Genomic DNA, 15598 nt, shown 5'->3' with positions numbered 1-15598 from the left:
CAGGTTCGACCCCAAAGAGGTCTTGTCTTCTCCACTGACCCTGGACACCCGTTGCCCTTCTCTGGGGTTCCTTTTGCTGCTACTTTCTGATTTCCTCACTTTTGCAGCCTTGCTCCACACCAGCTGTCAGTGATGCTACACCATGCAAACCTCTCCAAAGCTTTCCAGGGTTTCCCCTATTGTCCAGAGTCTGAGTGCCTCATTTTCATGCCCAGGGCCTTCAGTGTCTACCCCTGCCAGTCTCTCTGGAGTCAGGTCTTGCCCCTGTTTCTGCTTCCCAAGCATATGTGCCCATGTAGCACACCCTTTACTCCAAACACGCCAAGCTCCTTGCCATTCCCTGAACGTGCTAGACCTTCACAGGGCTGTTCCCCTGTCTGAAATGCACCCCATGCACTCAGGTCCACCTTGCCTCCCACTCCCGCCTTCTCTTGACAGGGTCCTCCTGTTCTCTTCACTCTTCACAGCAGCATAACACTCCTTCTCTGGGGCCCCGTGTCGCCTGCCCCGCTGTGCCTTCCTTGTACCATATTTGTAGTCTGTGCATGCTCCTCGCCCCAGCTGGACTCTGCACTCCTGGAGGCCAGGGCTGTGGTTCACTCATTCTCACGCACCCGGGTCCAGCCACAGGACTCGGCATGGGACAGCTGCAGTCAGTGTCTAGTGAGCAGCATTGACAGAAGTGTTCTCCATTTACCCTCCCTAGGATAAAGTTCACATTCCTGGTGCCATCTACCTCTCAATCAAATTCGACTCTCAGTGCAACACAGAGGAGGGCTGTGACGAGTTAGCCATGTCCAGCAGTAGTGACTTCCAGCAAGACCGACACAGCTTCAGCGGGTCTCAGCAGAAGTGGAAAGATTTTGAACTTCCAGGTAGTGAAACAAATACTCGATTAGATAGGTTCTTCACAGGCAGTGTTTAAACTTAATGTTGAGAAGGGAACTTACTGGAGAATGTTGAAAGGGGTTTAATAGCTTTCACCACTGCTGCCATTCCCTGTTGCTCCAGTTCCTGATCTGCCTCTGATTCTTGTGTGCCTAGGAGACACTCTGTATTACCGCTTCACCTCCGACATGAGCAACACCGAGTGGGGCTACAAATTCACCGTGACGGCCGGACACCTGGGGCGGTTCCAGACAGGTGTGTGCTCTGGGCTTTGCGTTCACACCATCTGCCTGCCAGGGACACTCCATGGCTGTGGGTGCCATGATGTCACTGATCTTGGTTAAAATCAAAGCAGGTACTTGTCTCTCACACTTTCCAAATTTGTCTCACAGGCCCCAACCTGTCACTCCTGAATGTGATTTCATTGGCTAGTTGTAAACTTGAATGGCCAGCTATGAGAAGCATTCTGTCAGGACCTGAAAAAGATGCTTGTTCTCTTAGAATTTGCCAGGGCATTTTGAAAAAAAGGAGGAACTGGAAATATGACCCCTGTGTTATTTTTTACAAAAGCCTTAATTTTAGCCAGAATTTAAATGATCAGAGTTATTAAAATTTGAGCAGTTTATAAAATGTAGAATTCTTAACGTACACAATTGTTATACTTTATTTAATAATAATATTACTTATTACGTATCTCTTTATATATCTGTGTCTTGGGGTGTTGGCCAGGATTCGAGATTTTGAAGCAGATGTTGTCAGAAGAAAGGGTTGTGCCTCATCTCCCATTGGCAAAAATTTGGGAATGGCTGGTGGGCGTGGCCTGTCGCCAGACTGGCCATCAACGATTAAAAGCCATCCACTTACTTCTGAGGATCGTGCGATGCTGCGGCCACAGGTAAGCGGCGTCCTGGATGGGAGCCCTTTGCCAGGCATATGTATCCCCACTCTGTGGCTGGCCCTTTCATGCTGTTAGTAGTCTTTGATGAAGAGACATTTGTGGCTTTAATGTCTTCCAGTTTTGCAGTCATTTGCTTTATGCTAGCGTTCTTGGTGTCTTGTTTAAGAAATGTTTGCCTTACTCGAAGGTCATGAAGATACTCCCTGTGTTATCTTCTAGAACTTGTTTTTCCTTTCACACTTAGAGGAATATCTACCTGGAATGCATTTTAGTGTATGATAGAAGGGTAAGCATCGAGTCAGTTTTGTTCCATTCGAATCTCCACTTGACTCTATAGATTTTTTTTTTTTTTTTTTTTTTTTGAGACAGAGTCTCACTCTATCACACAGGCTGGATGGAGTGCTGTGGTGCAACTATAGATCAATTTGATGAGAATCAAGATCTTTAGAGCACCAAGTCCTCTGATCCACAGCCATTATATATTCCTCTATTTATATTCCTCTATTGTTTAGGTCTTAGTAATATTTTATAGGTTTCTATGTAGAGGACTTAACATGTTGTTAAGTTTATTACTAGGTATTTAATGTTTTTGATACTATAATTGGTATTTTTTAGTTTTAGCTTTGTTTTTGCTGATGTACAATTAATTTTTGTATATTGCCATTATATCCAGTTACCTTACTAAATTTGTTCATTCTAAGACTATATATGCAGATTATTTGGTGTACAGTCATGTCATCTGTAAATAAATATTATTTCTTCCTCTCAATGCTTAGACACTGTTCTTGCCTTTTGCGCTATAGGTAGGACATACAGTGTTGAATTGGGAATTGTAGACATAATTGCCTTATTCCTCATCTATGAGGGAAGATGGTAGTGACTGTGCCATACATGTTGTCTGTCTGCTTGGCCTCCACCCTCCTTGCTCAGAACCCTCCCTGTCAGGAGCTCATTATTCCTCTTTCCTGCATTTCTAAGGCACACAGACACAGACACACAGAATGCTAGCCAGAGTGCAGTGATGATATTTGAAGTAACAGGTTGTCTTCTCATGGAATATGGAACTGTCATTAAAATAATAAAGGACTCTCAAAGTCAGGGGAGAGAACAAGATGGCTTGTGTAGTCAGTCCATAGACAGTGTGGAGAGAGAGGGGAGAGCTGGGCATGCTTCGCTGTTACCCCCATGTCCTCATACACAGACAGGATTGCTCAGCCCCACATGGGCTTAGCTCTGTTCACTTGAGCGTCGAGTCCAGTAAGAACAGTCTGGTTGAGCAGTGCTTATGAAACATGGAACATCTATCTCCATGGTCTCCTGGCTGGCGGGCCCTTCTTGCCTGCAGCAGGAAGGAAGACATGTGCCCCTGCCTGCACAGTCTGCTGGCCATTGGCAACCTTCTTTCCAGTGGGGACACTCCCGCACCCTCTGTCCCGAGCTCAGAGGGAACTCCCAGCATGGCTTGCCACCCTAGCCTCTTTCATGCGTGCTCCTCATAGAGTGAGAGAGGGGCTTGCCTGAGGGCTTGGCCCGGAGGCCACACACAAGGGGCAGTCCTCAGGGGAGGGACCTTTTCAGCTCGCAGGTACATTGTACCTCACATGCTGATGCTTCTCTGAAAACCCAGCTGGAAAGCTATCAGAATTTTCCTGTTTGTTTTATGAAGATTTATTCCTCTGGGAGAAAGAGATTGGCTTCAAGATAACAATTAAATATACACAATAATTTTTCAAGTCATAAGAGAAAAAGCAAATTTATTTTTAAAAAAAGCAAAATCCAATATTATACAATTATATATAGCCATATAACAAGTTCTAGAATATTATTTATTTCATAATTTTTCTTCTCCAAAGGATATTGAGTTGGAATTAAAGCACAGTCTTCCTCTGAGTAAAAACGCAAAAAAAAAAAAAAAAAAACCCTCAGTTCATTCTCTCAGCAGAGGCTCTGCTTTACTTAGGGAAAAGCTTTCTGCCTGAGCAACCTTGCAAGCATCTTCTTGTGTTTCATAAGCCGAGCCGAAAATCGTAACAATGGTAGTCATCGTTACCTTTTTTTTTTTTGGAAACATGGTCTGGCTCTTTCGCCCAGGCTGGAGTGCAGTGGCACCATCTCAACTCACTGCGGCCTCCACCTCACAAGCTGAAGCGATCCCCTCCCCTCAGCCTCCTGAGTAGCTGGGACTACAGGTGTACGCCACCACACCCAGCTAATTTGTCTGTTTTTTTGTGGAGACGGGATTTCGCCATGTTGCCCAGGATGATCTCAAATTCCTGGGATCAAGCAATCCCCCCACCTTAGCTTCCCAAAGTGCTGAGATTGTAGGTATGAGTCACCGCTCCTGGCCATCTTTTTTTTTTCTTTAATTTTTTTTGGAGGTGGGGTCTCGTTCTGTTGCCCAGGCTAGAGTGCAGTGGCACCATCATAGCCACTGCAGCCGTGAACTCTTGGGCTCAAGTGATCCCTCCATCTCAGCCTCTTGAGTAACTAGGATTATAAATATGAGCCACCACGCTCGTCTTAAATGTTCTTTTCTCATTATAAAAGCAGTGAGCATTGTAGAAAACCTAGAAAGCTGATAGGGTCAACTGCTGGTGGCATCTTTTGTTGTGTCTGTTTACTGTTGTTTTTCTTATGCATAGAGAAAATACTGTATATGCAGGTTATTTTTGAATTTTATTTTGTATATGTAGTTTTACATCTTGCTTTTTTTCTTTTTTTTTGAGACAGAGTCTCGCATTGTCACCCGGGCTGGAGTGCAGTGGTGTCATCTCAGCCCACTGCAACCTCCACCTCCAGGGTTCAAGCAATTCTTCTGCTTCAGCCTCCCTAGTAGCTAGGATTACAGGTGCCTGCCACCACGCCCAGCTAATTTTTTGTATTTTTAGTAGAGGCAGGGTTTCACTGTGTTGGCCAGGCTGGTCTCAAACTCCTGACCTCGTGATCCGCCTGCCTTGGCCTCCCAAAGTGCTGGGATTACAGGCGTGAGCCACCACGGCCAGCCACATCTTGCTTTTTTTTCATTTAATATTTATCTTGAGATGAGTTCCCACTGTCATTGGAAAGTCTTCATAACTTTTTTTTTTTTAGGAGACAAGGTCTCACTCTGTTGCCCAGGCTAGAGTACAGTGGTGCACTCGTGGCTCACTGCAGCCTCCAACTCCTGGACTCAAGTGATCCTCCCACCTCAGCCTCTCGAGTAGCTGGGTGCTGTCACGCCCAGCTAGTTTTTTTTTGTTTGTTTTTTGTTTTTGTTTTTGTTTTTTTTTTTTTTAATTTTTTGTAGAGACAGGGTCTCGCTTTATTTCCCAGGTTGGTCTCCAACTCCTGGGCTGAAGTGATCCTCCCACTTCAGCTTCCCAAAGTGCTGGGATTACAGGTGTGAGCCACCATGTCTAGCCCATAACATCCATTTTTCAAGATGCACCGTAATCCCCGTGAGCACACTTCCGACCTCCTTTCCCTTGGAGCCTGGTTTTGAAGTTTAGGTTCTGCCCCTTTCCTTCCTTGCTGTTGGTGACTATTCGTGGCTGTTTTGTGGGGAGCATAGGTGAGACAACTTTATAATCATTTGTACCAGCTGTGGGAGAGGGAGGGTCTGAGCTGCGGTTCCTGCCAGCTGTAAGCCATGTGACCTTGGCGTGGCCCTCAGTAAACTGACCACCTCCGGGGCTCCTCCTGCAGTGACCTGTGTGACCTTGCGCTGTTGAAGCCCCTGTGGCAGCTCTTTACCCACATGGAGTACGGCCTGTTTGAGGACGTGACGCAGCCTGGCATCCTCCTTCCCTTGCATCGTGCCCTCACTGAGCTCTTCTTCGTCACCGAGAACCGTGCCCAGGTGAGGCCTGAGGTCTGGGCAGGGAGCCCGGTGCCTCCGTGTGCGTTTGCTCCCTCTGCTACCCAGGGCAGAAGTCGCTGCCTCATCAGAGCCTGAGTGGCCGGGGTCTGGACAGGCCACACAGGACAGGCATGGCTGAGAGTCTGAGGCTCTCGCCTCTCCCAGGCCTGGGAAACCCTCAGGTCAGCTCTGAGATTGCTTATTTTGTCAGGCCTAGAGCCAATGGGGGAAAAACCGCCTGGGATCAGCCCTTGACAACAGTGAGTTTTGGAAAATAAAATGATAGGTTATTTCTGCTTCCTCCTCTTTTTTTCCTCCCATCAGCACAATAGACTCATTGAATGTGGGAGCTGAAAGGGCCTTTCAGAATTCTTTGGCTTCCCTCCCCTTTCACACATGAGGAAACTGGCTTGAGGAGGGGTCCCGGCCTGGTCACCCAAGGGCAGGTGGAGGCAGAGGTGGCCCCAGCACCGGGCACCTGGCTCCCGCCGGGGTTCTGAGCAAGGCAGTGCCACGTGGTGCTGGGCGGCGTGAGTAGCATCCGCCCATAAGAGGCTTGTGCTTTCGCAGGCGGGTGTCCCAGGTGGTCTGGGAGAGCTGCACTGCACATCTGGTGCTGTCTCTCACAGCCCCTGCTCTCTCTCTGCAGGAGCTTGGCGTGCTGCAGGATTACCTGCTGGCCCTAACCACAGACGACCACCTTCTCCGCTGTGCGGCACAGGTACTCTCTCCACCCCAACAGAGCTGGCCCCCAGGCTGGCGCGCCACCATCTCACCATTACCAGGGCAGAGAAGGTCTGTTCATTGCGTCTGAGTAGGACAGAATCCACCCGGAGCTCACACAGAGCTCATTCCAGTTCAGTCACTTCCTCCTGGTGCTCAGAGAGTGCACACGAGCCCCATTTATCAGAGTCATTCACTCTAAACTGTGGGGTCAGAAGAATTTGTGTCTTTAAAACCAAAACAACCGATGCCTTAAATTTAGTTTGGCTGATTCTTGAAGTTTCCGTGGAGTTAGATTTCCCATATTTTTAGATGTGAGTTGCTTCTCTGGTAGCGGAACTCTTCTTCTGACAGCTGTTTGGTCTCAGGACGCTTCACACTTTTCACTGACTGAGGAGCTCAGAAAGCTTTTGGATATGTCTATTATACATATATCCATATGTGCCATTAGAAACAAGATTTTCAATTTAAAAATTAAGCAAAAGTTTAAACCTTTATCAATTTATTTTTTTAAAGTAGTGAACCCATTTCATGTTAACATGAATAACACGTCTTGTGAAAAACGACTCTAACTTTTCAAAACAAAGTAATCACTGAGTGCTCTGGGACAAATAGGTGACCAAAAAAGAAAAAAGGAATGCCTGCAGAGGGTGGTGCTGTGTTCCATCCCTGCAGACCCCTCTCATGTCTGGCCTCATAGAAGACAGCTGGATTCTCATGTCTGCTTCTGCAGTCAGATCACACGTCAGGCTCTGGAACAGTCCACCATATACTCAGGAGAAGGAAAGTGAAAAATGAACCTTGCAGACCCCGAAAGGGTCTCGGGAGTCGCCTGGCCCCAGACTCCTTGAATATCATAGCATGTGTGGCCCAACACCCCCACCACCCCGGAGGACAGCTAGGGACACTGAGGCTCACAGGGTTACCCGTGGGTGGACACCCAGCCGGGACACCCAGCCAAGAGCCCTGCCTGAGCACAGCGCTCTGTCCCTTGGAAGTATTCTCCGAACACACTGCCCTTTTGCAGGAAAAGGGTCTTCTTTCCTGCCATAGGCTTTGACGTGTACGCTCAAAAGTGGGAATGCCCCAAGCCCATACCGAAGAGTATGTGCGAATTCACCCGAGACCTGTAGGCCGAGTAGAAACTCCCTTACCCCCAACAGCTACCTACCAGCATTGCTGCCGCCACCCCAGGTTTCATGACATCACGTAACGAAATTTTGATATTTGCGCATCCTGGCCTCAAAGCTCAGCATGGTGGCTTGCCTGTGGGCGGGTCCCTGTTGCTGCCCCTGTCCAGTCTCCGTTTCCTCCTTACCCTCTTCTGACCCTCCCCACAGCCTGTCGAGTGTACTGCACCAGTGTCCCGACGTTTCTCCCTGACATCTCTCCCTGCCAACCCTCTCTTCCTCCCTCAGCCACCTCCACCCTCTTGCTGTCCAGACCCTGAAGGCCTGACGGGCCTGGCCTCGCCTCCAGGGCATCTGAGTGCCCTCCTGGCCCTGTTTTCTCTACTCCCTCTGGTCCCCAGCACTGGCTGTTCGTTTCCTGTGAGTGCCATGCCCTTCCCCACCTGCATCTTTGCACTGTTTTCCCCAGAGAGTTTTCCCAGACCTGTGCAGACAGCCTTCTCAGCCCCCACGCTGGGACTGCCCCTCTGGGCAGTGATGATTCCTGCCTACATTTGGAGCTTTCATGTGCTCTTAATAGCATTTTCTCTCTCTCCACCCTGCGGGCCTCTGGGGGAGGGGAACACATCTGGTTCATCTCAGGGCCCCCCTCCTCCATCCCCACGTCCTCAGTGCTCAGCTGAGGGTCTTATCAGCACTCAGTGAACGAGGGAGTGGCTCCTGACATTGGCGACAACTCTTTTTCCCTCCACAGGCTCTGCAGAACATTGCTGCCATCAGCCTGGCCATCAACTACCCAAACAAGGCCACCCGCCTCTGGAATGTGGAGTGTTAGCCCTTGGTGGGGCGTGCATGGGACTAGCTCATCTGCCACAGGGATTTTAGAGCAGACATCTAACCTCATTCAGGAAGATTCCTGTAGCGCCAGTGCCCGGCTCTCCTTGAGCTGACTTCCACTCCAGTTAGGATTGCCAAGCAGCCACGTCTCCAAGAGCTCCCGTGCGTAGGCTGGACACAAGCACAGGCTGTAGCATGTTGAAAATAAGCCAGGCAATGCAGAATGCCTCAGAAGGGGTGGGCAGGGGGCCCTTGAGAAGGTTCAGAGACCAGCCTTCTCCAAAGGCTGTCCCTGCAGGAGCTGTGGGCTTGGGAACACTTGGAAGCTTCCTCTCTCAACTGGTTTCTGTCTCCGTGGAGCTGGAACTGCCTGCACTTGCCTTCAGAGGGAGGCACAGTCCACCCAGATCCACCTTTCCAGCAAGACCCCCAGCAGCTGCCCAGCCTGGGAGCACCTCTTTGCTTTTCACACCAAACCAAAACTGGCAAGAGCCCCTCCTGGCCACCACTGATCCCCGAGCATCCAGTACAGAACCAGACATCGAGCTAGCTCCCTGCACGGCCGCGCCCTCCCAGAGAACTCCTTGAGGAGAACAAGTGCCCTTGGGGACAGCCGGCAGGCGCCCCTGTACGTCTGCTCACGCACCAGGCAGCACAGCCGCAGTTTCTCAGTTGTTTTGACATATTTCAGTTTCCACCTCACGTTTTTAGAGCAGAACCACACTGTCTCCCTGGAGGGGCTCGAGGGCATGACCAGGGACTGACCATTCTGTGAAAGCAGCAGAATGTGAGGAGCACGTGTGAGCTTCTGTACCTTGAAGATGATCAGAGGATATCTTATTTTAAGAGTAAAAACCCACATAATTTTATTTCTGCTTGATAGTCATGGTAGTCTGTCATACCCACCTCTGGGACTCTGCGTGGCTGTTTGGCTGTCACTTGTAGCAATAACGACATTAGTTCTAGTCAGTGCTGTTTTACATTTTTCTTTTGATGGGTTTAGTCTTGCCCTGGAGTGCCAATGATGATTCTCCCTCCAGAGCCACGCTTAGGAACATGAAGCAAGCCTGGCGCGTGGGCTGTGTGCCGGCCTTAGTGGGACCCGTGGGGTTGGAGCACGCCTTTAGGGGCAGTGTCTGGGCCCAAAGCACGTCCGACCACACAGTGCCAGAGCCAGAGAAGGGGCCCCACTACCAAGGCCAAGCTTGACCAGGTCAGCATTGCCATGGCCCATTGTGCCCCGTGGCCTCTGAAGACCCCTCTGTGCAGGGTCTGCGGGGATCTGGATTGCAAGGGCCCGAGTCTGCAGGTCTGGAAGCATCTACCTATAAGAGCACTTTCGCCTTGTGGGTCAGGACTCCAAGGTGCGGTGGGCTTCACAGCCCTACAGTTAGCTTCTCAGCTAAACCCCGGAGTTCTGGTAGAACCATTCTGGGGCGGGCGGAGGATGGGATTCAAGGGAGACGAACACATGGGGCAGATCCTGGAACTCGGTGGCCTGAGGACTGAGGCCATCATCCTGGTGGAAAGGCCTGGCCTGGTTCCCGTGGCTTGGGACCTGAATAGGCAGGTGCTGCTGGCTCCGTAGAAACCCTTTTCCCATCTTTTGCTCGTTGCCAAACCTACCTTGCTTTGGGAGCTGCCTACACCCCCCGCAGAGAAGGCGCCACCTTCTGCACCCCTCAGACCCGAGGAGGTCTCCCAGTGAAGAGTTTCCCAAGAGGGGACTCACAGGAAACAAGTCTTGGTGCTAGGGAGGGAGGCCCTGCTGCGTGCTCAGACTCACAGCCAACCTGTAAGGTAGACCAGATAGCGCCACCCACGCCCCTCCACACCCCAGACTCCCAGTAAAGCGGGCGGCAGGGCAGGAGTCACCTCCCCTGTGGCAGTGGCCACCGCTGTACTCCATCCTCCCGTCAGGAAGATCAGCTGTAAATAAACGCTGGGTTCCCCAGAGCACCTGTCCGCCCACTGCCCTTGCTGCTCTGGGATCTTCGCTGCAGTTCACGGGAAACAAGCCTGAGTCCGCCCGCACCCGCGGCTGCTCTCCCGGCTCCGCGCGGCCGCTTCTGCCTCCGCCACCGGGTGGCGCTGCCGAGCCGTCGCGTCCCGGCGCTTTCCAGCAGCCCCAGGCCCGGAGGAGGCGAAGCCCGCAGAGCAAAGGTGGAAACACGTGCCTACGCTGTAAAGAAATCCTGTTCCAGAGCATACCTGCTGTACAAAAAGACCCTGTTCCTAACGAGAGGAGTGCCGCATTTTCACCACCGTTTTTAATTTGTTTTCTTACGGGTTTACGATTTTGAATTTTTCTTATTTGGTTGAAAGAATTTTGATTCTATCAGCCTGAGTGAGTTCAGCCTGTAAAAAGGATGTTAAGCTGAGGGTAAAATATGCAAACGAAGAGAAATATATTGTACAAATTCTATATAATAAGGTACGCCTGTGTGTGGACTCGTCTCTCCCTCCTCCCTCCGCCCCGCCGTGTCTCGTGGAGCTCAGGCGTGGAGTTTACACCGCGCCCGAACGGATGCGAGGCGGAGACTCGGGAGCTCAGGGCTGAAAGAATGGAAAGCTGCCGTAGGCCTTCCTCCAGATCATCCTCCCCCCAAGCCCAAGCCTGCAGCCCCCGCCCCTCCCCCGACGATCCCAGGGCTTTGGTTCACCCCATCTCCGTGCGGCCGTCCGGAGGTTTCCACACACACGGCGCCGTGGGGGCCTCTGCTCTTCAGCCAGGCACCCCTGGCCCCACCGCCCGCCCTGGACCTCTCTGGTAGCCCGCAGGACACTGCGGAACCCGGAGGAGGAAGGCAGGGCCCCAGTCAGTGCGCCTGCTGCCTTCCTGGGACTGGCTGCCTTCCCGCCGGCCTCTGGACCCTGCCTCTGGCCCAAGTGTGGCCTGAGGTTTACCTGGGCCCCCGCTTCCTCCTCCTTCCAGCCTCTGCCTTGCCACGCGCTGCTCTGTCCCCTTCCCAGAGGCATTCTGGGGCTGAGGACTGTCTGGCAAATTACAGAAGAGTGCCTTCTTGGCGGGGGCTGCACTTAACCAACCTTTGAGGCCCATTTGTTCCAGCCCGACAGAGTCTGACACATCCCCCAAAGCCCCAGACTGCTTTCGGGGGAGCCCCAGGCAGGGGCTGGACCCAGCCTCAGCCCTCACCATCCCCTAGCCCAGAGAGAAACCTGAGACTCAGCAGGACTGGGTGCTCCCAGGCCTGTGCCGCTCCCGAGGCGCTCTCTAGGGCCTGGTGCAAATATTGATGCCCTCCCCGCCTCACCTTGTCCCGGAGCACACGGGCTTCACTCTGAAAAGCAGGCGTGTCCACCTGAGCCCTGCCCGGCTAGTGTGACTAAGGTCACTGCTGAGACTAAGCCAGCACCAGCAGACTAAGGAGAAGGGCACAGACAGCCAAGGCAAGTTGAGCCCGAGCTTTTAGAACTCAAGAGAAACACAGAGTTCCACCAGCTGAGCCTCTTCATTTATCGAGAGGCAGAAACGGTGGGAGGTCAGCCTCGAACCACGCAGGAGGCAAGTGGAGAGCCCAGGCCCCCAGCCATGGCTGCAGCACAGAGGCGCTCAGTGCGCGCTCACCCGCTCAATACATGCCCTCCGCAGACCTAGCACCGCAGCTTCGTGCTGAACCACCAGTGAGCAGCCCAGGCGCTCAGACAGGAACCAAGTCAAAACACGGCCCTGGCCGGGCGCGGTGGCTCACGCCTGTAATCCCAGCACTTAGGGAGGCCGAGGTGGGTTGATCACCTGTGGGGAGTTTGAGACCAGCCTGACCAACATGGAGAAACCCCGTCTCTACTAAATATACAAACTTGGCCAGGCGTGGTGGCGCATGCCTGTAACCCCAGCTACTCAGGAGGCTGAGGCAGGAGAATCGCTTGAACCTGGGAGGCAGAGGTTGCGATGAGCTGAGATGGCGCCATTGCACTCCAGCCTGGGCAACAAGAGCAAAATTCCGTCTCAAAAAATAAAAATAAAAATAAATAAATAAAACACGGCCCTGTCGCTTCCCTGGCTGCCATCTCCTACCCCTCCCCTCCTTCCCTGCTGACAAAATCCAGTTTTTTGCAGGTGGTGACTCTACATAGTTTAATCTCATGATTAAACCCTCCCGCCTCCCTCCCCCCACCCACCCCAAGTAAGCTCACTTCTGTGTCCCAGCCCTTCTTGCAGTGAGGCCGTCAGAGGCGTCTGAACCAGAGCAACTCCATTTTGAATAGGGGCTGGGTAAAATAAGGCTGAGACCTACTGGGCAGCATTCCCAGACAGTTAGACATTCTGAGTCACAGGGCGAGATAGGCGGTGGGCACAAGATACAGGTCATAGAGGCCCTGCTGATGAAACGGGTTGCAGTAAAGAAGCCGGCCAAAACACCAAAACCGAGATGGCCACAAGAGTGACCTCTGGTCGTCCTCATTGCTACACTCCCACCAGCGCTGTGACAGTTTACAAATGGCATGGCAATGTCAGGAAGTTACCCTATATGGTCTAAAAAGGGGAAGCATCAATAACACACCCCTATTTAGCATATAATCAAGAAATAGGCCAGGCACGGTGGCTCATGCCTGTAATTCCAGCACTTTGGGAGGCTGAGGCAGATGGATCACGAGGTCAGGAGTTCGAGACCAGCCTGGCCAACATGGTGAAACCCTGTCTCTACTAAAAATACAAAAATTAGCCAGGCATGGTGGTGCATGCCTGTAATCTCAGCTACTCGGGAGGCTGAGGCAGGAGAATCACTTGAACCCAGGAGGCGGAGGTTGCAGCGAGCCAAGATCACGCTACTGCACTCCAGCCTGGGCAACAGAGTGAGACTGTCTCAAATAAATAAAAAGAAGTAACCATAAAAATGGGCAACCAGCAGCCCTCGAGGCTGCTCTGCCTATGGAGTAGCCATTCCTTATTTCTTTCCAAATAAACTTGCTTTCACTTTACTCCGTGGACTCGCCTCAAATTCTTTCTTGCATGAGATTCAAGAACCCTCTCTGGGGTCTGGATTGGGACCCCTTTCCGGTAGCAAGGTGGCTCTATGGCTGCATTCTCCAGAGGCTCTGGGGAAGGAGCCCTGCTCCTACGCGCTCCCTTTGTGCCGAGATGAGATGCCTGGCCTGGCACACAATCTTGCCGCCATCAGGTAAAAAGCTGGAGGCTGACAAGCCAAAACTCTGGGGCAGTGGGAGCAGAAAGCCAGGAGTCCTTCATTCCGTTGTTTGAGCCCTAGAACTACTCATCTCCAGGCGGTGGCAAGGTGTCCTCTCACCTCAGCGGAAAGCATTTCTGACCCAACTTTATGCAACAATTTGGCTCCAGTAGGTTGAAATAATGTCACAGCTGTCTTCTCATGACATTAATGTGGACAGTATATGGAAAGGAAATGTAAAAATTCTGGAAATAAAAAGGCCTCCAACAGTGTCCAGTCAAGCCACAGATGGCATCCAGTTGCTCCGTTACCAAATTCTTCTTCTCTCTTGGGGTTCTTGGCGTACGTAGCTTTGCTCATGCCCAACCAGCTTCTAGACTTCCTATCTGGAGGCACTGTCCCAGGATTCGTTGGGATTTCTTCAGTTGCAAGTTAAAGACACTCCAAACTAACTTAACATGGAAATGGATTGACTTACAAAACCGAAAAGCCCGAGGGTTGCATCTAGCTCCAGGCAAAGCTAAATTCCGGGGACTCAAAGATGTTGGCTCGCTTTCTCTCCCTGCCCTCCATCCTGCCTCTTCCTCCTCTTCCTCCTCCTCTCATTCTCCTGCCCTGCTTCCACCTGGGCTTTCAGGCAGGTGAGGGCGAAAATTAAAGCACCAGGTGATGGCTCTCTCCTCCTTTTCCTCGCGGCCACTGACCACCGCCGATTCCCCAGTGGAGAGAGCTTCTCACTCTCTCTTCATGTGAGGCCTCCCAAGCTGTTGGCTGGTATCTTCTAGCCGTGAGTTAATTTACTGTTTTTTGTTTTGGTTTGGTTTTTTTGTTTGTTTGTTTGTTTGTTTGTTTGAGACCGAGTCTCACTCTGTCACCCAGGGTGGAGTGCAGTGGCACGATCTCGGCTCACTGAAACGTCCACCTCTCGGGTTCAAGCGATTCTCCTGCCTCAGTCTCCCGAGTAGCTGGGATTACAGGCACCCGCCACCACGCCCGGCTAATTTTTTGTATTTTTAGTAGAGAGGGGATTTCACCATGTTAGCCAGGATGGTCTCGATCTCCTGACCTCGTGATCCACCTGCCTCGGCTTCCCAAAGTGCTGGAATTGCAGGCGTGAGCCACCACACCCGGCCAATTTACTGTTTTAAAAGCTACCTGGGAGACCCATGAGTTTGTGTTGTCATCTCAGAATTGCTGAGCAACACGGCATCCATGACAGTGGGCAGAAGTACCCACGCAGCCACTGGGAAGTACCCACGCAGCCACTGTGAACCTCGTCAACACATCAGCTCGACCACTCAGCCACTCGGCCAGGCAAGGTGCCCCCAGATGTGGCAGGCAGCTTATCCACTAGTGAGTTTAGAAATTTGCAACAGAAGTGGAGAGACAGACATCTAAAACAACTGATCTTAAGACCAAAAAAAGGTGAAATGCAGAAGAATGAGCACACGTCTATCAAGCAGATGCAAACAGAAAATCAGAGCTGTTCAGCATCAGGCAATCTAATTTGAGACAAAATTAAACTGGGCAAGGTCAGGCACGGTGGCTCACGCCTGTCATCCCAGCACTTTGGGAGGCCGAGGTGGGGGAATCAGTTGAGGTAAGGAGTTCGAGACCAGCCTGGCTAACATAGTGAAACCCCATCTCCACTAAAAATACAAAAATCAGCCGGGCGTGGTGGCGGGCGCCTGTAATCCCAGCTGCTTGGGAGGCTGAGTCACGAGAATTGCTTGAACCTGGGAGGTGGAGTTTGCAGCGAGCCGAGATCGCACCATTGCACTCCAGCCTGGGCAATAAGAGCAAAATTCCGTCTCAAAAAAAAAAAAAAAAAAAGAAGTTCTTCAGGCTAAAAGCAAGTTACTCCGGATGGCAATTTGAATCCACAAAAAGCACTGGTAAAAGTAATTATGCAATTATAGAAGACAGTATAAATTCATTTTTCTTCTCTTAACTGATTTAAAAAGCAACTGTATAAATATGAATATAACATATTGTTAGGCCTATTACATATAAAATGTAGTATATTTACCAAAAGCAAGACAAGAAAGGTGGGTGGGAGCAAAGCTGTACTGGGCTAAGGAAATGACTCCAGATGTCACTCAAATCCATGAGAAGAAATGAAGAGAACTAGAAA

The 15598-nt window shown here is 51.1% G+C and overlaps 1 protein-coding gene across 4 annotated transcripts in view; it reads left to right on the top strand.

Annotated features, from left to right (window-relative positions):
• ZZEF1 (zinc finger ZZ-type and EF-hand domain containing 1) overlaps positions 1–8369 on the top strand; it is a 136898-nt gene extending 128529 nt beyond the window's left edge. For 2 of the 4 annotated variants that reach the window (XM_032138334.2, XM_032138333.2), the window contains exons 50-55: positions 707–875; positions 1045–1143; positions 1618–1783; positions 5471–5624; positions 6274–6345; positions 8232–8369. In XM_032138334.2, the coding sequence (XP_031994225.1) occupies positions 707–875; positions 1045–1143; positions 1618–1783; positions 5471–5624; positions 6274–6345; positions 8232–8312 (741 nt within the window). In that variant the 3' untranslated portion in view covers positions 8313–8369. Of the gene's footprint in view, positions 1–706; positions 876–1044; positions 1244–1617; positions 1784–5470; positions 5625–6273; positions 6346–8231 lie in introns of those variants that run through there. The other 2 variants (XM_058431632.1, XM_058431633.1) reach the window with 2 other exon arrangements.
• The last annotated feature ends 7229 nt before the right edge of the window (positions 8370–15598 follow it).

This window comes from Hylobates moloch, unplaced genomic scaffold (genome assembly GCF_009828535.3).
Source record: "Hylobates moloch isolate HMO894 unplaced genomic scaffold, HMol_V3 SCAFFOLD_19, whole genome shotgun sequence".
Taxonomy (NCBI): domain Eukaryota; kingdom Metazoa; phylum Chordata; class Mammalia; order Primates; family Hylobatidae; genus Hylobates; species Hylobates moloch.
The sequence above is the reverse complement of the archived record's forward strand: the minus strand, read 5'-3'. Positions and strand labels throughout refer to the sequence as shown.